At 35.8% G+C, this 24,547-nt stretch overlaps 2 protein-coding genes across 2 annotated transcripts; one reads left to right on the top strand and one right to left on the bottom strand.

Moving 5' to 3' along the window:
* The first annotated feature begins 7,540 nt into the window (after window positions 1–7,540).
* Window positions 7,541–10,011, top strand: LOC148945498 (uncharacterized). Its single transcript, XM_089099371.1, has 2 exons — window positions 7,541–7,920; window positions 9,498–10,011. The coding sequence occupies exons 1-2, from the start codon at window positions 7,707–7,709 to the stop codon at window positions 9,851–9,853; spliced, it is 570 nt and encodes a 189-aa protein (XP_088955497.1). The 5' UTR covers window positions 7,541–7,706; the 3' UTR covers window positions 9,854–10,011.
* Window positions 10,012–13,178: 3,167 nt separating this feature from the next.
* LOC148945497 (uncharacterized) lies at window positions 13,179–13,958 on the bottom strand. The gene has a single exon (XM_089099062.1). The coding sequence runs from the start codon at window positions 13,956–13,958 to the stop codon at window positions 13,179–13,181; it is 780 nt and encodes a 259-aa protein (XP_088955188.1).
* Window positions 13,959–24,547: the final 10,589 nt, after the last annotated feature.

Here is a 24,547-nt window from a genome sequence, read left to right as displayed (position 1 = left end):
GCCTTTTTTTATTATAGAAAGCGTTGTCATAGAAACTTCAAAAAGGAATCATTCGATTCCTTCCTTGTAGTTGCAGACTACTATGTATTCCTTTCAATGTAGTTGAAAGGTCTGGAAATCATGTCTTTGAGGATGACAACCCCCTCACAGCAACCAGGTCAAGGGTTGTAAGTTATGCCCTGGGGCATATAAGGTTTTTATAGAAAGCGTTGTCATAGAAACTTCAAAAAGGGCTCATTCCATTGGAAATTGAAAGGGCTAGTGCCCTTTTTAATAGTCGAAAGTGATTGGAGGGCAACTAACACTCCTCTCACGCCCACCATTTCCCCAAACGCATCCAATCAGAATTTGAGATAGCAATTTTGTTCAACGTAGTTGAAAGTTATGGAAATTAGGTCTTTGAGAATGACGACCCCCTCCCCTCCCAGCCCTCTGGGTAAGAGTTGTAAGTTATGTCCTGGGGGCATATAAGGTTTTTATTGAAAACGTTATTGTAGAAACTTCAAAAAGGCTTATTTGATTGGAAATTCAAAGGGCTAGTGGCTTTTTTAATTGTTGAAAGTGATAGGAGAGCAACTAACGCCCCACTGGTGCCCACCATTTCTCCAAACACATCCAATCAAAATTTTGAGATAGCCATTTTGTTTAACGTAGTTGAAAGTTCTGGATATTAGGTCTTTGAGGTTGACACCCGCCTCACAGACGTCACAGCAAGGATTTTAATTTTTGCACTTAAGGCATTTAAGGTGTTTATAGGAAGGGTTGTCGTAGATACTCAGAAAGGGCTCATTCGATTGGAAATTGAAAGGCCCAGTGCCCTTTTCAGTAGTCAAAACTTATTGAAAGGCTTGACATTTTTATAGTAAACACTGATGTGGGTACAACGTATTAATATATATATTTTTTTTTTTTTTTTTAGAACAGGGCACTTCGTATCGAAGTTGTCTTAGGAACTTTGAAAAGGGATGATTTGATTGAAAATAGAAAGGGCTAATAGTCGAAAGTGACTGGAGGGCAACTATTCCCACTACTACGCCCACCAACCCATTTGCCTATTATGTTTAAGAACTAAATGTTACCTTAAGGTTAATTCAAAATGTACAGTATTAATGCTAATTCCCAATAAGGCATCTCAGCAGTATCCCAAGAATGACTGAGGTTATTGTGTTCAAACTTTTGGGGCTACTTCTGGTCTTAAAATTTAACCAAATCAAAATAGCGTAAGTGTACCCCAGCTATCAAAGAAAGTAAACAGATTTCTTTTGCAAATGGTATCAAGTTTTCTATTTCAGGTCAACTAGAGGAGGTATGAAACTAAATTAAACACAACTGTTTGGGTCCAAATTTTTCAAAGGGTGTATGTTGTTAAAAATTGCTGAAAATTTTTCTTCAGCATACAAATAGCAGGCCAAACTATAAAGTCTTAAAAAACAGAAAGATTTAAAGAATTATTCTCTTTTTCACCAAAAAGACTATGTCAATATAAAACAAACAGAAATTAATTAAAAAAAAATTTTCCACAAAATAAGTTTTTCAAAGAAAAGTAAAGAACCCCATTAAACCAAAATTGAACAAAAATAAAATAATCTACCAGGCATGAAACTACCACAAATCAGCATCAATAAATACATGAAACCCAAAACGAACAGAAATTACAATAAATTACCAAGTCAAACTCAAAACAAGCAGAAATTAACATGAGTAGGGCTCAAAACCCCTATGCCATCCCAAGGCCAGAACATAATTTGCACTTTACCAAAAAAAAATACAAATGAATGTGCATTGTCAGTTTAATATACATATGCTGATATTTAGTAATCAAAATGTTAATATTATTTGATTTATTAAAGTTATAAAAGTAAAAACATTTATATTTTTCAGTTTAGCTAGCCTTTTGATTTATGAAGCTTATAAGAAATACCTACAGTCAGTTCTGAGAAATGCACATTCATTTGTATTTTTTTCAGTAAAGTACAAATTATGTTCTGGCCTTGGGATGGCATAGGGGTTTTGAGCCCTACTCATGTTAATTTCTGCTCGTTTTGAGTTTGACTCAGTTATTTATTGTAATTCAAAAACATCAAAAAGGCCTCATTTGATTAAAAACAGAAAGGGCTAGTGCCCTTTTTAATAGTTGAAAGTGATTGGAGGGCAACTAATCCCCCTCCCATGCCCACCCACCCATTTGCCCATCATGTTTGAAAACTAAATGTTGCCTTAAGATTAAATCAAAATGCACAGTGTTAATGCTAATTCCTAATAAGGCAACTCAGTAGTATCCAAAGAATGACTGAGGGTATTATTTTCAAACTTTCAGGGCTACTTCTGCTCTGAAAATTAAACCAAATCAAAATAGAGTAAGTGTATCCAAGGTATCAAAGAAAGTGAACAAATTTTTTGCAAATGGTATCAAGTTTTCTATTTCAGATCAACTAGAGGAGGTATGAAACTAAATTAAACACTACTATTTGTGTCCAGATTTTTAAAAGGGTGTATGTTGTTGAAAATTGCTGAAAAATTTTCTCCAACATACAAATAGTAAGCCAAACTATAAAGTCTTAAAAAAAACTAAAAGATTTAAACTATTATTGTTTTTCCCTGAAAAGAGTATGTCAATATAAACAAACAGAAATTAATTAAAATACATTTTCCACAAAATAAGTTTTTCAAGGAAAACAAAGAACTCCATTAAACCAAAAATGAGCAAAAATAAAATCAAATAATCTACCAAGTGTGAAACTGCCACAAATCAGCATCAATAAATAAACGAAACCCAAAAAAAACAGAAATTACAATAAATAATCAAATTCAAAATGAGTAGAAATTAACATGAGTAAGGCTCAAAACCCCTACGCCTTCCCATGGCCAGAACATAATTTGTACTTTACTAAAAAATGAATGTGCATTGTCAGTTTAATATATATATATATACAGATATTTATTAATCAAAATGCTAATATTATTTGATTTATAGTTATAAAAGTAAAAACATTTATATTTTTTCAGTAAAGTGCAAATTATGTTCAGGCCTTGGGAAGGCATAGGGTTTTTGAGCCCTAATCATATTAATTTCTGCTTGTATTGAGTTTGACTTAGTTATTAATTGTAATTTCTGTTTGTTTTGGGTTTCATTTATGGTAAATTTTTACCAAATCATATTATTGACTTACAAATAAAGTGAATATACCACTTGATGCCTTTTTTTATGCTCTTTCCAAATATAATAATCATTTTTGTTGAAAATGAATTTTATCCCCCACCCCTAAATACAATTCAGGGTAGCCTATATATTTGCACATTAGTGGGGTAAGGTAAAGTTTAAATTTACCTCCCATTTACATCAGAAATAAAAGTTGCCCCACCCCCTTTAATGTGCAAATATATATGCTAAATTGGTATATATAGGGGTGGGGGTAAAATTCATTTCCAACAAAAATGATTATTATATTTGGAAAGAGCATAAAAAAGACATCAAGTCATATATTTACTTTATTTGTAAGTCAATAATATGATTGGTAAATATCTACCAAATCATATTATTGACTTATGCATAATAATCATAATAATAATCATATAATAATCAATATAATAATCAGTTCTATCAGAAATGAATTTCAGCCCCCCCCCCTAAATATGCCAATTCAGGGTATATATTTCTACATTAGGGGAAGGGTAAAGTTTAAACTACCTCCTATTTATATAAGAAACAAAATTTGCCCCACCCCCCTCTGATGTAGAAATATATACCCTGAACTGGCATATATAGGGGGGGGGCTGAAATTCATTTCTGATAGAAATTATTATTATATTTGTAATCAGCATAAAAAAAGGCATCGAGGTGTATATTCACTTTATGCATAAGTCAATAATATGATTTGGTAGATATTTACCATATGATTTAGTAAAAATTTACCTCATTTATTTATTGATGCTGATTTGTGGTAGTTTCAAGCTTGGTAGATTATTTGATTTTTGATCATTTTTGGTTTAATGGATTTCTTTGCTTTTCTTTGAAAAACTTATTTTGTGGAAAAAGTTTTTTTAATTAATCTGAATATAACAGCATTAAAATCAGCATAGCCTGCTTTTGTATGAAGGCCTAGGCTATCCTAGGGTTGTCACCTATCAAGGCACTAGTAAGGAGGTGCTAAAACACAATTACAATTGTAGAAATTATTACATTTAAAAAAATTTAGGTTATTTATTTCCATTAATTGCCTGCAATAATTTTATTTTATAGACAAGCAATTTTTAGCCTAAGAGATTCTTTTATTAGTATTATTTTGGCATTCCAACTCTTCAAAATGAGACACAACAAAAATTCATGAGACTGCTATAAAATGTGCTAAATATTTACTTAGGCTATTAGTTCAGGTTGTTTAATTTCAAATTAACTGTTATTGAAACTGCCATCTATATCTAAAACATAAAGGAAAAGTAGAGGCAAAGTTGCCAGGTAGCGCGCTTTTGCGTCATTTGGGCGCTTTTTTGAGTTTATAGACCTTATTCGTTTTTCCCCCTGAATTGCAACACTGCGCGAAAATCGGCCATATTGTTGGAAGGTTTGCTGTGCAAACATGGAACTTATCATGGAATTTCCTGAAATTCAGAAGGCACTGGTGAGTTAATTTTGTTGATAATATTGTTAATAGCAAGGCTGTACATCACCTGCATTCTGGATTGATTTTTCCTGAGCTTGGGTAGTAGGTTTAGCCTGTACTAGGCTATATCTTTGCCCAGCCAATCATGGACTCCAACTTGAAAATTACAAACTTTAGGTGCCAAAAAAGGCAAAGAAGTTAACAAAAGTGACACAGAAAGATCCGCCATAGTCTCTACAATAATTTTAACATGTTTATGACCTAAGAACCTGGGTTGACTTTCCAGTTTTTAAGGAAAATTTGACCCTTAGAAATTAACATTGTGAATCAGTACCAAGAAAACTTAGGCTAGATACTGCTACAAAGGTATTGATAATTGGATGGTTTTGGGGTCAGTGCCCTTCTAGAAATTCCTCTCTGTCCAGCCAGGTTAATATTTTGTGTTCCAACTGCACAGGCATCGTGTTGTAACATTTTGGTAAATTTTTCCATTCATGGAATATTGAGATAGCTAAGAAATAGACCTACATCTCCATTTGGAATTTCATGCTGAATCCAAATATAATAATCATTAACTAATAGTTTGCCGCAAAGAATCAAATTTTATAAATCTAGTTCAAGGATATTGTCAGTTTGTTTTCTTGCTTATTTGCCAGCAGATAAAATAATTGGATGGTCTGAAATGGTATTTTCTGGTGCAAAGTGCTGGAAAATTTTCAAACTTCCTACTAAAATGTGTATTTTTTTTCATTTGCATCTCAGATTTCTTGTTGCCTCCAATCACCCTCCATATTTTATGGAGGGTGATTGGTGAGTTAATTTTGTTGATAGCAAGGCTGTACATCACCTGCATTCTGGATTGATTTTTCCTGAGCTTGGGTAGTAGGTTTAGCCTGTACTAGGTTATATCTTTGCCCAGCCAATCATGGACTCCAACTTGAAAATTACAAGCATTTATTTAGGTGCCAAAAAAGGCAAAGAAGTTAACAAAAGTGACACAGAAAGATCCACCCTAGTCTAAAATAATTTTAACATGTTTATGACCTAAGAACCTGGGTTGACTTTCCAGTTTCTAAGGAAAATTTGACACTTAGAAATTAACATTGATGGTTTTGATGATGATTTGATGGTTTTGGGGTCTGTGCCCTTCTAGAAATTCCTCTCTGTCCAGCCAGGTTAATATTTTGTGTTCCAACTACACAGGCATCATGTGGTAACATTTTGGTAAATTTTTCCATTCATGGAATATTGAGATAGCTAAGAAATAGACCTACATCTCCATTTAGAATTTAATTCTGAATAGAAATATAATAATAATTAACTAATAGTTTTCCGTAAAGGATCAAATTTTATAAATTTAGTTCAAGGATATTGTCAGTTTGTTTTCTTGCTTATTTGCCAGCAGATAAAATAATTGGATGGTCTGAAATGTTATTTTCTGGTGCAAAGTACTTGAAAATTTTCTTACTTTCTACTAAAATGTGTATTTTTTTTCATTTGCATCTCAGATTTCTTTGTAGGAAAGCAAATAATTTGAAAATAAATATCATTCCCCTCTCCTTCGTGATGCCCCTGCCTATGTCTCTGGGCCTTGCTCTTACCATTAACTAGATTTTGAATATATGAATACAAAAAAATGATTTACTTATAGAATATAAGCTATTCGAAATTTATTTTGAAACTGAATTCATATTAATTATTAAATTAATTAATTTAATTTTATTTAATTATGTCTATATTAAATTAAATTTGATAAATCTATAACCCTAATTGATTTTTGTTCAATGATAATCGTTGATCAAATGACAAGTGCACTTGAGTTTTGAAGAATGATAGCCTATTAATTAAAATTTCATTTAGGTGTGTGTTGTGACTGAAAATTTATGATTTGAAATAGCTGAGACGGGTGCCAGTTGAGGTTTTGAGGAGCTCAGGATCCCCGTCCCTCAGTTTCTGTCCCTAGAACAAAATCAAAATATGTTTTTTGGAAACATATATTAACTTTGGAGGGTTACAGGGGACACTTTTGGCGCCCCCACAACTCAGTGCCCAGGGCAGCTGCCCCCAGTGCCCCCCTAGTTCTGGCCCTGGTTTTGGTCAGCTATCAGGGAGATTTAAGTCCAGTCCCAGCAATTCAGCACATGGTAATAGTCCTCTTCCTCTCCTGAAAACGGACCTTGATCCTAATCTGTTTTTCTCCTACTTTTCCTTCAGCAGCAGGATAGCTGCATTTTTTTCTAACTTTTCCTCAGGCTACACCAAACACAAGAGTATAAATGTGTATTTTTAGCACTCTGGCCTCCGGTGCCTGATCTCAGATCTCCAAAAAAACGTTTGCTGTATGTCTGTCACAAAAAAGTATCTCAGAGTTCCTAAAAACATAATTTAAAGTAGCGGTATGTTTAGGGGGGGGCCAGGGGCCTGGCCCCCCTGAAATTTCCCAATTTTGTAAATAACATTTCAATCCAGTTTTATTTTTTTTATTTGTCTGGTGGGGGTGCCCCCCCCCCTCAACCCCTGATTTAAAGGAGCCCCGCGTCGGTTTTATCTTCCACCACACTCAGAACGTTATGAAGTCATTTCATACCCAAAAATCATACTCAAATCTCCTCAGTTTAACTGGTTAGGCCTAGGCCTATGTCTATTTGAAGAACAAATCAGTACAAAATTTGTCAACTCTAATTTTCTCATATTTTTTAGGGCCAGTGGTGCAGAAATCTTGATACTGTCCCACTTATCTCAGACACTTTTATTGAAGATTATTACAAAGCTTCAAATTCAGCCAGCCAGCAAGTCAAGAGAAGCTAAAGCTTGTTGTTGGAGCAATATATTGACCTGGAAACCATGCATATTTTAGAAGTGGAAGGACTGTTTGGAAATAAAGGGTTAGTGATAAAAGGGAGTTGCTATCGCAGTTTTAAAAAGAGGGACAGGCCACATTCAATCAAAGTCTATCTTTCCTGTGACACTCAGATTATCAACAGTGCTTGTTCATGCATTGCTGGAAGTGTTTTTTGCAATCACCTGGTGTCACTCTTGAAAATTATCAGTTTGATGCAAAGTCTGAAGTACAAATAAATCCCCGCCTCCCTGAGCCGCACCGAGATGCCTCAACAGTGGAATTACATGAGAAAGCGGGATCTTGAGCCACCAAAGGTGATGGACATTGACATTCGCCATGGTCGGGAAGGAGGACTGTCAACTCCAAAAACAGTGCAGCTGTATGACCCGCATGTCAGTAAAGATGATTGTCTCAGTCTGAGATTGCGATTTGTGCAACTTAGTTCTTCCCTTAGCCCAGCTGTATCTGCATTTTCAGGTAGGACAGAGTTTCTGTTACATAATCTTTGTTTATTTTTGTTAATGGTTTTTTATAAAGGTAAATCTGATTCACTAAAACAATTTTATTTTACTCTCAGAAACAATAACTTATGTTTAAAAATTATGTTTTCAAATGTAATCTGTACCTGGACTTTGGATCCTGAGATGGCTCTCATGTGAACATTTCGATGATGAGAAAACCATTTTTCTTTGCATTTCTCTGCTCTTCATTTAGGCAGCTTTCTGGGCTTTGAACTGGGGAATGCAGTAGTTGACCTGTTCCATGCGTGAAGCATGCTGTGAGTTGCTGTTTTGACTTGCATCTCAGAAGTTTTGCTTCAGGACTACCAGGACACATGCCAAGGAATAAGACAACATATAACAAATTCCAATAAAGCACAAGGGTTTTTCATACATGTTTATCTTAGTTTTTCCTTGGCTTTCAGGGGTGCCGCGGTCAGTCGCGTTTATTGGGGGGGGGGATCGGGGTGATCACCCTCCCTCTGAAATCTGGTAAAGTTTGTCATAAATGCCATAAAATTGGAAATTTTCCCAGTCCGAAGGGGGCAACGGCGTTCTTGTAATGCCTTAAATTGCTTATTCCAGACTGTTCGAATACCCTGGAACTTATCATCAGTTGAGTAACTAAGGATGGGTTGGTACATTGCACCAGAGGAATTTTTCTTTTATTGGTTTTGTAATAGAGACTTGAAAATGCATTTTCAACAGAAAAATTAAGCTATTTGGCACTGACAGGACAATTCATTAGCAATCTACACCATCCAATGGTCATCAAAATAGTATAGTTGGCACAGAAGATTAGGTCCTGTAGGCGGGAGGCATTAAGGAGCCAAAGAGTAATTACTTGTTCATAAAAAAAAAATGCACGCTTTAGTGGTAAATCCAAAAATGTAGTGCTCCATGCCAGAAAATACTTTTCTATCCTTGACTATTCACCAACTTCATTATGAGCAGAAAAAAAATTAGAAAATGACATTTCTTACTAGACATTTTCTTAAAACTTAGACTCTTTGCACAACACTAGTTTTAAGGTAATTTAATCCTCAAAGATAGGTGTAAAAGAAGTAAATATATGGGATAGTACACTTTTTAGTTATACATGGTTCTAAAATTTCCGCTGCTTTGCGGCAGAAAGCACTGCTTTCAAACCATCTTCTCGCCCAAAATAGATATATTTACCACTTCAAACCTCAAAATTTTCTGCACAGATTTGACTTAGTCCGCACATTTTCGTCGCCCCTTCCTCAGGTCCAAAGGAATTAGGATGACCTTGCCTATAATTCAAATTGCTCTATAAACGGAAGTAATTTTTACTTCTCCCCCCCCCCCTCCTTTCATCGTAAATCCCGGATCCGTCACTACAATTAATGCCATTTTTTGTTTTCTTGACTACTAAATTATGTAGACTGACACCCCCCCCAAAACGAAATCCTGGCTACGCTGCTGGCTCTCTCATTTCCAGATTGATGCAAGCACTTTAAGTTTGAAGTCCAAGGCATGCTAAAACTTGTATTTTTGTGTTAAGGAGACCTTTAAAAAAGGATTTTCTTGCAGATCTTTTGAAAGACGGCATCGAAAGAGGAGAATATTCCCAGGCCAAGCTTGTTCAGAATAGATTATTAGATTGCCCAGTGCTGTCAACATTGACCAACCATTTACAAGTAGATGATCCTACTTGTAGTATTGTAACCAATCTCAGTGTTGTAACCAGTGCATTGTTCAAGGCTGTTGAGTTTCCTGATTTTCCTGTGTATGAACGTACAGGTAGTTACATGTTGACAAATACTGATCCAAAACAGCAGCAAGTGATAGACTCCTTAAGAGTGTCAGCATCAGAAGCCAAAGAAATTGAAAAAAATTCTCGCAGACAGGCTGAAAGTAAAACGTGGTTCCATGCACGTAAGTTTTAACTTACCTCCAGCAAATTCGGTTTGGTGGTGAAAAGGGTCACTCCTTGGAGCAAAAAGTTTCGTCAAACTTTGCAGATCGAAATTTGGATAGAAACCCAGCTGTAAAGTGGGGCAGGACGCATGAAGCAACTGCTGTTCGAATTTACAAAAAAAAATTTGAAAAAAAGAGGAAGGGACGTTGTGGTTATGGACTGTGGGATTTTGAGACCAGCTGAGTACTGGCTTGCCACGTCTCCTGACTGGCGTGTGTTTGACCAATTCGAAAGAGACACAAGTGTCATTATTCAATTCAAGTGCCCATATAGTCTTTGATACTCAACTGAGGACCAGTTTTTAGCTGAATACCAATGCCTCCCATGCTTGAGAAAAGACCACCAATAATATTATAAGATCCAAGGGCAACTTGGCATTACTGGACTATCATGGTGTGACTTTTTATTATGAACATAAAATGTTATAATAATATAAAGGATACCTTTTGATAATGTTTTTTGGGAAAATGAAGTCAAAACTCTGACTGATTGCTATTTCCAAAATTATCTGGAATACTTGTCTGAGCTTCTGTAATTTGAGGTCCGTTGATTAATGTGATAAACCTTTTCGACGTATCCAGAAACCACAAAAGAGAACCCCTCACAGGCACCAGTTACTGCAAAAAAATTCTTTGCAAACACGTTTGAGTTGAGTTTCGCGACGCTGATTGGTTGATGCTCAAGTTTCAGTAACGATCCATGTTGCAGAAGCAACACTTTGGAAATGTCAAAGTAATGTATTTTGAGTTCCTTTGATTTTTGTGATTCAGAGTTCCTTTGATTTATGTGATTATGAGTTCCTGCAAATAAAAGCATTTTTTTTTTAACCTATATATATATATAAAAAAAACCTAACTAAAACCTGTCTTTCATCAAAAATTCGGCCACTAGTCAAATCCGTTTTCTTTAATTTGGCTGGGTACTTTATTTTCCATACAAATGTATAAATTATTCTTGTTATTTCCTTTAATGTTGTTTTATTTGGTAGAGAAACTGTTGCAGGATACCATATTATAGGGCATACAGCAATAATTACATACGGAGCCTTCTGGTGTATAGTTAGACTTCAGTTGTTTCCATAAGAAATTGCCTTTTTTACAATGCTTCTAATTTAATTCCAATTTAATTTCTGCGTTTTCTTCCAACTGTTGTTGAAAACTGTTCCAAGTACTTTGGTTTCTTCTTTGGTTGGTACACCATGCACGAAATCTCTATCCTCATCTCTGAGGCTTGAACTCTCAGATTTTGCTTTATTTATTTCTACCTTGAAAATTAAGGAAGCACACTTGTGCCTCTAAAGAGGAGACCCACCACAATGTTAAGCGATTTCCGGTCCTAGCGGTCGCAGAGAGACAGCAGTGATCGCATTTTGTAGCCCAAGCTCCAACTAATAAACGTGCAAAAGTACACCCCCTCCTATTTTATCTTCATGGGTAAAAGTGGGCCAGAAGTTTCGACCCTCCGACCACAGCCCCCCTTTAACGTTGTCCGATTGGGCTGAAATTTAGAGGTTAAGCATTCCTCGGGCCCAGGAGCTTATCCTCGAAATTTCAGCTCAATCCGATCACTCCTTCCCTGTTTTCCAAAAAACAAATATAGCCACTTAACGTTCATTTCTCTTTTTTTTTTTATAAGCCACCCCTAAAGGCCACAGTTGGCCCCGGATCCGGGTGAATTAGGACTCATTTGAAGCGGAATTCGACCGGTTAGGGTCTTTTGACATTTTCAGACCGAAAAAATTATCCCCCGAATTATATTTACGAAAAACCTCGTTTTCCTATAAGAGCCCATGTTAATTTTTCCCACCACAACCCCCCTGTAACGTTGTCCGATCGGGTTGAAATTTAGAGGATAAGCTTTGCTGGGGCCTGGGAGCTTATCCTCAAAATTTCAGCTCAATCCGATCCTTCCTTCCCTAATTTTCAAAAACCAAATATCAAGTTTTGTGGGGATTTGCTTGAGTCAAAAATAGATACGAGAGACTAAAACACTATAACTAGTGTCTCTGTGGTACAATGGTCGTTGTTCCTGTCTGTCAGGCGGAAGATCTGGGTTGGATTCCCTGTGAGAGAAATTTTTTATATACTGAATTTAAAGTTTAAAAAATAAACTCAGTTTCTTTTTTAAATCCAATCTATGAAATCCTTCGGCTCAACAGGCGTCTCCAGAAGAATATCACAGTCGGCCTTCAGGTTACAGGTAAGTCTCCACTGCTTTGATAACATGCCGTATACCCACATGCTCGAAGAAAAGTTGAAAAAAGAAAATCTTACTGTGAATTTGATTTGAGTATTCAGGAATTAAAAGCCTTAACACAAGAATTTTCAAAAACGGTGGGTTTGTGAGGCGGCCGCCCCCCAACATTAAATACAGAAAAGATAATCGAACACTTAGTCAATCAAAAATAATTAATAAAATGTAAAAAAACGTGCAGAAATTATTTTAAAAAAAATACGTTTTCTAAAAAGTTAAAGAGGCTGAGTCACAAGTTCGAACCTTAAAACGTGCAGGGATTAGGAAGTGCAGTTGGGGGCTGCCACCCCCAAACCCTTGCTTCCGTATATGAAATGGGCTGTGCTCTCCTCAACGCCTCGCTCTTTACGCTAAATTTTTTATTGTTTAAAAGAGTAGTGAGAAAGACAAACATTTTCATAAAGATAGAGGCGATGAGAGCACAGCCCCTGTCGCATAAGGGAGCGAGGGGGTTGGGGGGGATAGCCCCCCAACATTCACTACTCAAACCTGTAAGGGGTACTCGTAGAACTTTTGTAAAACCCTCGTTAACTATTTTTAACAAGTATTTTTTTTTAAAATAAATTTAAAAAAATATTTGGTTGTATTAGTTGCTTTTACAAAATCTTCTGTTTCTGTAAATACTATTAGATAATAAAAAAAACTTTGAACTTTTATTTGAGTATCCTCTATTTCAAGTCCTTTTATTTACCCTTCAATATACTTAAGCATAGGATCGGCATATGCTTCAAATAAAAGTAGACTCAAAGGAACCAAATAACTATTCTTCACTTGGTATCTCTTATTCACCTGAAGAGCTGATGATGGGGTTCATAAGGACTGTCATTATGACACAAACAGTCTACATCTGATTCAGAACTGGGACAAGGTTAACTGGGATTGTTTCTCTTACGATCCCATAGCACTTAATTCGCAGTATGAGTCTCTAAACATGTATTCGGAGGCGGGCAATCTTCTGTGTTTCAATCACATCGGAAGCTGCAAATTGCCCATCATTTTGAAGAAATGGGGGAATATTTAGGCTTACGCAAGAAGGCAAGTCAGTCTGTATGCGGATCAGCCATTATACTATCACAATCATCATATGGCATCTTCAGGATTCCACATCTTTTGGCAAGTTCTACATCAGAGATGGACCCGTCGTACAACTCAGATACAAACGTCACAATGCCGTTTGGGGCAATGCCAATGAGACCTTTTTTAGTCTGCCGACTTTTGTATGACGAATATGACACAGTTTTATTTAGGAATGACGAAGGAACTTGACACTGAATTTCAGTTGCGTCGATCACAACACGAGTTGTGGGATATTCAGCTTTAAAGTCATCTGGCACATTTCTGTCGACATATTGTCTTGACGGCCAGAGAACAAGTCTTCCCAACTGTATATATAAGAAATTGATCCAGCTCACAAGGATTTTGCTAATGGTCCCCTGACTAATTGAAAGACGGAATGCCAGGTCTTGTTCGTATAATCCCACTTTTAGACTGCAAAGGACAAGAGGCACCTGATCACGACCAGAGAGCTTTCTGTTGCGTCTCTTGGCTGAACCTTCGGGATCTCTCACATGAGCTTCAGTGAGTCTCACATTTTCACCATTTTCACCACAGTTGATGAATTCAAAAAAAGACTCAAAGTCAGATGAACAGGTGAACCCAGTATAGAACTGCAGTAGTTTGTTATCCTTTTTCACGTTAGCATAAGTAAATGTACCATCTTTCAAAGCTTGACCAGAGGCACCGAGTTTGCTGTTTATGACCATATTAATGTGCTGCAGTTTTTCCATCTCTTTCTTTTTATCTTGCAGTGCAATTTGCATATACCTTGCCTTTGCTTCTAGTTCTATAACTCTTGATAATAAACTGACAGTCACATTATCACTGGTACTGCTAACAGTCCCTGGGCTAGTTTTTTCACCAATTTCACAAGGGTCCTCGCCTTCACCACTTCCAAAAAGTTCCTCGCTTGTTATAGTGTGCAGTAGCCCACTTGCAGACACATCTTCAACTTGAGTAATCTCAGCACTGAGTTTTTTCCAGTCTTTGTGATGTTTCTCACTAACTTGTTTTTCTTTACGAGCTTTTCGCCTGAACAATGATTCATTTGTCCAAGGAAAAATACTTGGGATAGATCCTGGTTTGAGTTCTCTTCTTCCAGATGCAAAACCAGCATAGAAGTCCTCAGTGTTGAAATGTCTAGAACATACTCTAGTGTAGGCATCTGAGATTTGGAACAAGGGACCTTCATCTCTTCGAATATTCACAAACCACTCCTTTCTCAGATCCTTATCACTTGGAAGCTTGTGAAAGGAAACCTGAAATATAATTCCACTATTAGAATGATAGTTGTTACAAGGGCTGATGAGCGGTCAGATTTTTGACAATCCTCAGGGATTATCACTTCCCAAAATCTCTCAAGTAGCCTTTGCGTCCCTAATCAGTTAATTAAAAATAGAACTGCAAGCTTGAATCCTCTTTAGGGGGAGGAAAACTAATTTTTGACCTGGAACATATTCCGCATTGAAGGGTAGGAAGTGATAGCCCCTAAGAATTGTGAAAATTCTAATCATTGACTCTTGATTGTAGTAGTGTTCTTGCTCCGCTCACCAACCCTGCAAGTTCAGTGACAACCAAAAGGGTGAAGGGTAAAAAGTATGGATACCTCTGGGTTTTTCAGAAATATAATTTGTTTCATTCTGTTGTAAGGTGATTTTGATGACAGGGATTTGACGGGGACTGTCTGGTGAGTCTACACGGGTCAAATTTGTAGGGATTTCAAACTACTGTAAATAGGTGAAGGCCGGGGCGAAACTAGGGGGGGGGGCAAGAAGGGGCAAATGCCCCCCTAAGGAATTTCGTCGGCACATTGCTCCTGAGGATTTTTTTGTTTTTTGTAATAGAGACTTTTAAGCTTTGTGGCACTGACAGGACAATTCATTAGCAATCTTCGCCATCCAGTGGTCGTCAAAATAGTATGATTGACACCAAAGAATATAATCTCAATAAAGCACAGGAGGTTGGGTGGGTAGATGAGAAAAACTTCATAAAATTAGAAAATTACAGCACAGCCAATTCAAGAAAATTTGGGAGGGGTACAAAAACTTCCCTTCGGTTTTCTTTTTTGATTTAGATACTAAAACCATAATTTTTCAAAACCAATTCACATGTTTGCCCAAATTATTCAAAGAACGTGAAAGAACTTTTTTAGAAAAAATGGAGCAATTTTTAGAGCAATTTTTTAGAGTAATTCACAGATCATGATTGATCTTAATTTTCTCTGAAGTGTAAATTTAGGTAACTAATGTAAAGAAGAAAAAGATACTTTCAAATTCTCCTCTTTTGATTTATAAGTAATATTGTAAGATAAAGGTAACACAACTTCATCAGAACCCATCATCATTCAATTAGATAGATGAGTGAATCAAACACTCAATTGTGGTACTCTTTTATCTTATCACAGAGTGATACTGTGATACAGTGATGTGGTATTCTTTTATCACAGAGTGAAATGATAAAAAGGATAAAGGTTAAAAGTGAATTTACTATCAACGGTAAATAGACATGTGAAGCAAAACACGTCGCACTGAATCATTCCATTCGGAAAATCCAACAGTTAAGTCAAAATCCGGGGGGGTGTTTGGGGGGGGGGCAGCCCCCCCCCCAAAATGTGGAGAAACCAATATTATATATACCATGCCCCTTGACTCTCGGGATATAGACCCCACTTGTACCCCCTCCCCCACCAAAAAACAGGAGTTCATAATTTCTGTGAAATGTAAACATTATTTGCTTTATGATACACAACATGAAATTGGTATTAGCATTGTTAATGCTTGGCATTATAGGGTTGAGGCTAATCTACCATTGTTCCTTAAGGCTAAACCGTCAAGTTCTGTTCAGGAATATGCCAGGGGAGAATTTATCTTTCAGCGTTATTAAGAGTTTTTATAGTGCTAAATGACAGAAATGAAATCACATCTTTTTCACTTTTTTGCTCTTTTGGCATGTGGTGAGGTTAGTAGAATGAAACTTTTAGTAATAAATCCAGGGACAAAACCATACTTTAGGAATGTCTTACGAAGCTTCCACATTGATCATCTTATGATTTCTAAGTCTTAGAAATTTTCCTGCTTGACAGGTCTATGGTCTATGAAATTTCAACAAAACAACATTTTACCTCAGGGACAGGTAGACTAAAGAATGTCATAGGAAGGTATTTTGAAGTACCTGCCTCCACTCCTTCCCCCTCTAGAGATCATTGACCTTTGATAACCTTTCAAAATATTTTTGATCTGACACTGAAACCTTATAAAATAGATCTTCTGCTTTAATTAAGTACAAGAAAATTATTTTAACCTTCAGAACTTAACTAAATCCAAATTCATGAGGTTTCAATTATCTGCAAATATTTTTCCTAAATTTAGAAAAAACCCATTGATATGGCTTAATATTCTACTCAAATAATAGGAATTGCATTTTCAGAATTAAAACCACAGAAAAAGAAACTAATGACTGAAAATTAAGGTAATATATTGTTTTGTCAAAATTTCAATAGGTATAACCTGCCAAGTAGGCAAATTTCTAGAATTGGAAATCAGAAGAGGGTTAAAATGGAAGCTTAGTAATACCTTTTTAGATTGTGTTTTTGGTCCTGGATTCATTACTGAAGGTTTCATTTACCTAACCCCTTTCCAAGACAGCAACAAGCAGTTAAACTAGAATTTTACTATTAATTTTTCTTTTGGATGAAAACCAGTGGTGTTGTTTGAGGATGGCAGGTGAAAAAAGAAAACACTAAGACCATAACATCCTTCCTTTATAAAGTACACTACACTTTAATGATTAACCTACATTACTATAGTTTTATCAAATAAATTGGACAAAATGAAATATAATATAGCCCATGAATATGGACTTTTTGCCCCCCTCCACCACTAAAGTGCTGGAATAAAATTCTACTTTAGCTACTTTTGGCTATCTTGGAAAGGAGTTAGGTTCGGAAAATGAAATTCTGAAGGATGGATCTACAGGCTGTAGCAAGTCCCAGGATGGTAGTTTGGAGTACCTACCTTTACTCCTTCTCTCTCTAGAGGGTCCTGAAATTTGCCTACATGACAGGTCTCTACTTATTGAACTTTAGACAATACAACATTTTACCTTAATTTTTAGTTATCAGTTTCTTTTTCTCTGGCTTTAGTTCTGAAAATGAAATTTTTTTTATTTGAGAATAATTTTAAGCCATGGGTTTTTTTTTCAAAATTTATTAAATTTATTTTCATAACTTTAACACATTATAACTTTGGATTCAGCAAAGTTGTGAAGCTAACAAAATCTTTTTTGTACTTCATTTAGGCAAAAGATCTATTTTGCAAGGTTTCACTTTTATAACACAGATTTTTAAAGGTCATCAAAGGTCAGGACCCTCTCGAAGAAGGAGTGGAGGTATGTACTTAATAATAACGTCCCAGGACACATTTAATCCAGTATACCCATCCCTTAAAGTTTCTTTTTGCTAACCTAACCCCTAACCAAGATATCCAAAATTATCTAAAGTATAATTTTACAAAAAATATTGATGGATATACTGGATATGTTTTGTCCTGTGGTGTTTTTTTTAATTACCTACCTCCACTCCTTCTCCTACTAAAGGGTCCTGAAATTTGCCTACATAACAGGTAGAACCTATTGAAATTTGACAAAACAAGTCTTTACCTTAATTTTCAGTTATTGGTTTCTTTTTCTCTGGCTTTAGGTCTGAAAATACAATTCCTGTTATTTGAGTAGAATTTTAAGCCATATCAATGTTTTTTTTTTAATATAGGAAATGTATTTGTGTATCTTTAAAAACTTAAAACAAGGGATTGAGCAAAGTTGTGAAGCTGAAAATTTTGTTGTTGTAATTCATTTAAGCAGAAGATCTATTTTGCAAGGTTTCACTCAAAATCAAAGGTCAGGGCCCTCTAGAGGGAGGAGTGGAGGTAGGAACTTCAGAACACCGTCCCAGGACATACTTTAGCCTGTAGACCCATCCCTGAAAGTTTCATTTTCCTAACCTGTCCCCTTTCCAAGATTGCCAAAAGTAGCTTAAATAGAATTTTATTAAATACTGGAGCTATGCTCCTAATAGGAACAAGGTTAAAAAAAAAGAAATTTATTAATTATTCACCCTTTGTTACTGTTTCTAAATGTAAGAAAAAGTGCTATTACAACTAAATCCTAAAACATGTCAATACAACTGGAACTTTTAGATTCCTGAATTTATACTTTCTCAGCATGATAGTTGTCACCCAGAAAATACCCCTCTAATTCTGATTGGGTAAATTTTTGACAGTTCATATCATTGACTTACATATAAAGTAAACATACTACATGATGCCTTTTTTATGCTCTTTCCAAATATAACAATAATTTTTTCAGAAATGAATTTTACCCCCACCTATATAGCGGCAGAGGATACTTCAGGTTATATATTGGCCACGTTGGTCATTTGGGTTCAATTTTTATAATTTTAAAATTGTTATTTAATCTTGAATAATACCCCCCCCCCTAACTCTAATTCTCCAAAAAATTAAATCACTTTGTATATATAGAAGAGGGGTGGGGGTTATATTAAATTTTTAAAAAAATATAATTATATTTTGTTATAGCAAAATAATAGCCTCAAGTAGTATGTTTACTTTATCTGTAAGTCAATAATATGAACTGCTGAAAATTTACCTCTGATTTTCCATCAGATATATAATGGGTAGGCCTACAAAAAGAAAACAATAAGACCATAAGTCTTCCTTTATAAAGTGTAATACACTTTATTGATTACATTACCATAGTTTTCTTCATATTTATCTACATCTTAAATAATATTTATTCAACAATTCCTTTGAAGTTCCTATATAGTCCAGGACCATATTTGGAACCACTAGGAGAGGGTGCAGTGCCTGCACAGCATAGACATAAACAAGCTTATCAGGCAATACCACAAAGATAGCCCTTTTAACTACTAGTATTACCAGCCCAAGGTTAAACACATTTAAAAAAATACCTATTCATTATCTTCTTTGAAATCCCTTACAGCCTACAGTGATTTTTATGGGTCCAGCAAACCTGTATTAGAAAAGGACCAATAAAAAATGGCCGAGATCGTCCAGGACCATATCTGAACCAGTAGGAGGGAGGTGCATTGTCTGCATAGCAATAGGCCTAAACAAACTTATCAGGCAATACCATGTATATAGCCCTTTTAACCACTAGTATTACCAACCCAAAGTAAAATTACAGTCTAGGCTACTTTTTATAGTTCATTTGACTTATTTACAAGTCAATCAGGCTTTTTTATAAACTATAATTCACCAAATACTTCACCAGGCTTTGGAGCTGAAAACGTTATGTTAGGGCTAAAGGCTAAAAGAAGCTGTTTTTACTCACTCTGTCAGGTAGTTTTAGGTCTCGGGATTTTTCCAAGATTCTTTGCACAAGGGAACACAACAGTATGGTCCTCCCATTGATGAGACTCGAAAAAGACCACAAAAAGTAGACTTTTGTTGTTATTTTCTTCTTTATTCCTATTACAGATCAGCGATTTTTACCAACAACATGGCTGCCACGAGTAGTTCTTTTTCTCTCCGAGAGTGGCGCTTCAAAAACGAATAAGGTCTATTGCGCATTGAATTTTTCAAGTTGGCGCATTGCGCCGATTTTCCGCATGTCAAAAAAAATCGCCGCATGTTGCCTTTACAATAACAATGGCAAAGCTAAAAACTTCAGATTCTAGTGTTTACTGACAGATTCAGTAATCTCTCTATAAAGACAGGTGGAATTTTCAGAACCCCGTAGGGATTCTCATATTGCATTCCAGGCTCCATGACGACCTAAATCTCAAATATTAAAGCGTGCATTATCCTTATCGTGAAAAATCAGATGGGAAGGTGGTCAAATTTCGATAAAAAAAAAAATAAAGAAAAGAGTGGGAGAAGCTGACCTTTGTTCGACATAGCTCAAGCAGCTCTTTCTGTTTTAAGCTTACCAATCAGCAACCCCTTCGTTGAGAGAGTGTTTTCTGTTGTAATCTTGTCAAGTACAAAATTCGAAACAGGATGCACCTTTAAATGCTTAACTCTACTATGACCATCCGACTTAGGCTAAATTGCCAGGGAAAGTGCTGCAGTGACTTTGACTCTACACCCGCTATGGTTAATATATATATCATTGACATTTATGACATAAAAAAAACATCCACTGACAATGAAGATGAAGATGAAACTGTTGAGAAACTTTTGGGCGATACAGAAGGAGGGTTTGCTGTTAAACCTTGAAAATGATCTTGAATACTAGTCGAAGATCAATACAATATATGATTAAAAATTTACAAAACTTATTCGAAGTTCATTAAAAGGAAAACACAAATAAAATAACAATCGGAACTGTTGAAGTACCTTGCCAAGTACAATGTTGTCTCATATGTCTTTGGCTTTTGTTTCAGGACAAAATCTCAGAACATTGTATTTAGCCTGCAATTTTATAAATAGTTGCATTAATTACGGTCGTTCTAATTTCTTATCTTTGACATGGTCGTTCTTGTCTTTCTAATTTATATTTTGACAGCTACGGAATATTTTGTTCTCATAACTAAGTTGGAGAATAATCCAATCTATTATTTATATTTATCAAATACACCTTTAACTTCCACGTTTTTGTATAACTTATCTGTATTGCAAGACCATTATACTTAGTACCTATTTCTTTTTTAGTTCTTTAATAATAATTCCTATTGTTGGTAGGGAATAATTCAGCAAATTAGCCAAAAAGTAATATAAAATACCACCTTAGATATTGGCAAGTATTTTCTTTGTTAGATCTTCTTTAATTCCCTTTTTTATTTAATTCTCTGACATACCAGAGAGCTAAGGAAAATATCTTTCTCGTCAACCCAGAAACTGAGAACAGAAAATTTCGACCACAAAAGCGCATGTAATCAATCAAAAACTCTTCACTGTTTCACATTTCGGAATATGGTGCCGAAATCTGTCAATGAAGACTGAATCCTACCAATTTTGAGTTCTAGTATTCTGAAAAGAAAAATTCGCAATATCTGGTAACGTTGTCTCTGATTTTTTTTTTTTTTTTTTTTTTTTTTTTTTTTTTTTTTTTTTTTTGCATTCATCCCTGCAAGATCTAATTTACCCTGAATTTCGAACTCCACCCAAAACATATATAGCAAAAATGCGCCGAAGGCGCATTTTCGCTTCCCTTGGTGCGCATTCTTAAGTCAGTCACCTGGCATCACTGAGTACAGAAGCCTGTAAAAATATAGATGTTTTTGAGGGCTGAAGTTCCAGCACCTGGCCCAAGTGTCTCGGCAAGTCTTAGTCAGGTAATATAGACTAATTCAGTTTTCAAATGTAATGAATAATTCAATAGTCATTAATGTTTCAAGTTTCAATAATTAGTATTATTTTTTTATTCTATGTTTTTAGAGGATTATTACCTTTGATGACCAAAAGAATAAATCTTCTAAATGCTCCACTCATGTTACATAGTGTTCCCTATAAAGATATACCAGGTCATGTGCTTGAAATTTATTCTTTTTAGGTGTCCACGTTTTTCAGGAGAAAGGATTTCTAGATCTTATCCATCCGTGATGGGCGTAGGCAGCATCTTGTGTAGAGGGGGGCAGCCGCTTCTGTGATGGAGGGAGAAGGGGTCTTACTAATACTTCCCGAGGTCCTTTGAATATAGGTCTTTAGAAACTAGTCATTCTATATTTCGCTAAAACTCGGCCTTTAACATTTTCCATGTTCTACTTTTCCTGCAACAGTATAATATAAGAGACCGTCTATCCAATTTCCAAAAAACATAAACACCACAAAAGCGATTTGACACAAATCACGTTATGGTTAGATTACAGCTTCTTCTAAGAATTCAATTCAAAAGTTTACAGTTGGGCAAAATTAAATATCAAAATTGGTATAGGGGAGACTGGCCCACGTTTAGCCAAAGCAAACAGTTTCAGTATAAGAACCTTTGTGGCTTCTGGTGAATTATAAAAGCTCTGACAGATGGCAGTGTATGTTTTTAAAATGTTTGACCTTAATTAATACTTTTACCAAAAATATCAGATTGGATCGGGTTTTAAGGTGATTAACTGTGGAATTTTGTCTAAAAGCCTACGCCTAAACACGAATACTAGAAAACTTGCGTTGTAAACTCACATTGTATTTTCTTATTATTTGCCTGTTTTTGGCAGCTTCCGAGACGTGCCATCTTCACCAGTTTGCTGTTAGTATTTTTTCATCCTTCGGGATAGCGAACTCCCATGTTCGGCCACAATACCTGGGGTAAATTCCGCATGCTGTACCAAGGTGTTCAAAAATAGGCTATACTTGTAAAGGCTGTGTAAACAGCATATTTAAAGTTTGAAGGCAAGCTTAAAACCCAAAACTGTCTTAATTCTGGCGTTGTCTAATCCTGTCAGAACAGTAGGTGAACTGAAGTTCCATTTTTTCCTGTTAAATTTCAGTCAAGATAAAATGCTTAAAAGTAAAGCAGAAGAGAAAAGAAAAGAAAGAAAGGTGGCTGTGATCCAGAAGAAAATAAAACAGCAATTTTTTCTGTCTTATTCTACAAAGTCAGTTGGATTCTCTAAAAGTGCGATGGCTGTCCCAAGAGGAACGCTGCAAGACTACATAAAAAAAAGTTGAGAAGCTGAATATCCTTCTAAAAAGTCTCGAGCTAAGTTTCCTTACACCCTGTTACAACACATGATAAATATTTACAGAGGAACAAGAAAAAGGACTAAAAACTTACTTGAAAACGATAGCTGATATGCTTTCGACTGTATTCCCATAGAAGCGTGTAAATTTGCATACATGCCATCGTTAAGAGTATAAATTGTACCGGATAACGGAACTGCAAAGGCAGTGGAGGAATTACAGGTAAGGATTGGTACAGTGGTTTTATGGATTGCCTTAAAACTCTCAGTAAAAACGCCAGAAAGTACAAGCCTATGACGGACAACTGCTTTCAACCGTCACTGTGTAGGAGCTTTCTTTAACCACCTGGAGCGAGGCCTATATAAACACATGTTCAGACCAAAAGATATTTGAAAAAGTAGCAACTGAAGAACTTAAGGTCCACTTTTGAAAAGAGACTGGAGCAAGAAACTTAGCGCTAACTGACGAGACGTATAGTGTCTTAAAAACAGAATTTGAAATAAAACTGCAACTACTGACAGGTAGAACACCAAGATTAGCGGAGCGGCTTACTTTTGGTGTTGATCAGTCAATGTATAATTAGAAATTAGTACTCTCAGTTTTTTTTACACCTTAATGAAATTCAATTTGTAGTTTTTTATGCTGACCATATTCTTTCTTAATTTTATAGCCGAAAAACAAGCTTTAATGTTCCCCTGGTCACTTTTCTTTTGTCCGGAGGCCAAACGTAAGCCAGAGACGGCCAAACCAGTGCTGGGGTGGCCCAGGTTTGGCACTCTTGACCACTTGGATAGAGAGGCATCCAGGTGGAAAAATGGCGGAATATTTCTAATTGTCTTTTGCAAGTATGGTATTGAATGAGCTACCTTTGCTTTGCCATACTCAGCAGCTTCTTATCACTTTAGTCTATTCATAGAGAATTAAACAAGTCAAAATCTGCCGATCGTGGGCCAGTCTCCTATCTATATATCGGACCGAAAATCAATATTGAAGATCGAAACGTAAATGTTGATATCGCAAACGATATTTGGAAATTTCTGTTTGTTTCCAGCTTTTTTAACCATCTACCAGGTAACGTCCAACAAAAAATTCCAACATACGAAAAGTTCTCATTAATATCTAGCATAAATTTGAAGTTCTAGGGGGGGGGCCGCGGCCCTCCCCTGCCCCCTCCCCCCTTCCCCACGCCCATGCCATCCGTCATATATCTACAGTGATTAATACAAACTAAAAACGATTTTTCCAGAAGAGAAAATCTATTGTGCTAAATTTTTATTCTATCTCTCTTTTTTCTAAAAAACATACGCAGTCCATCTTTACTTTTTATTTCGTTGTGTATACCCCGTCATGAAAGAATCAATGCATAATGCAATAGATTGTAAATATCATCAGGGATTTACAATAAATTCTACTTCTAGTCGTTAGAAACTGCTTAATTAAAGGCTATGCCTATGCTCACTATTACTTCCTTCAGCCATCTGTTTGGGAAAAAAGGTATTGTCCCTCGAACTGAAGTCATCACAAAAAAGGATGAGAGTATGGCAAGCTATGGTAATTTTGATCTAATTCTTCATTTGCTTTGATCAAAGGGCTGATGCGTTATCTGGGTGGGCTTCTCTGTTTTACGCAAAAAAGTCTATTAGAGGAGTCGCCTGGGCTGCGAATAAATGAAGTTGAAGAGGTGAAGATGTATAACGATAATA

This window comes from Artemia sp. Qi Xiang Cuo, chromosome 13, assembly GCF_049724085.1.
Source record: "Artemia sp. Qi Xiang Cuo chromosome 13, ASM4972408v1, whole genome shotgun sequence".
NCBI classification, from domain to species: domain Eukaryota; kingdom Metazoa; phylum Arthropoda; class Branchiopoda; order Anostraca; family Artemiidae; genus Artemia; species Artemia sp. Qi Xiang Cuo.
Note: the sequence above shows the minus strand (reverse complement) of the source record. Positions and strands in the feature narration are given on the sequence as shown.

Coding starts and splice junctions, on each gene's coding strand:
- LOC148945497 (XM_089099062.1), bottom strand. CDS start 13,958: ATGCAAATTGCACTGCAAGATAAAAAGAAAGAGATGGAAAAACTGCAG.
- LOC148945498 (XM_089099371.1), top strand. CDS start 7,707: ATGCCTCAACAGTGGAATTACATGAGAAAGCGGGATCTTGAGCCACCA. Junction 7,921..9,497: donor AGCTGTATCTGCATTTTCAG/GTAGGACAGAGT, acceptor ATTTTCTTGCAG/ATCTTTTGAAAGACGGCATC.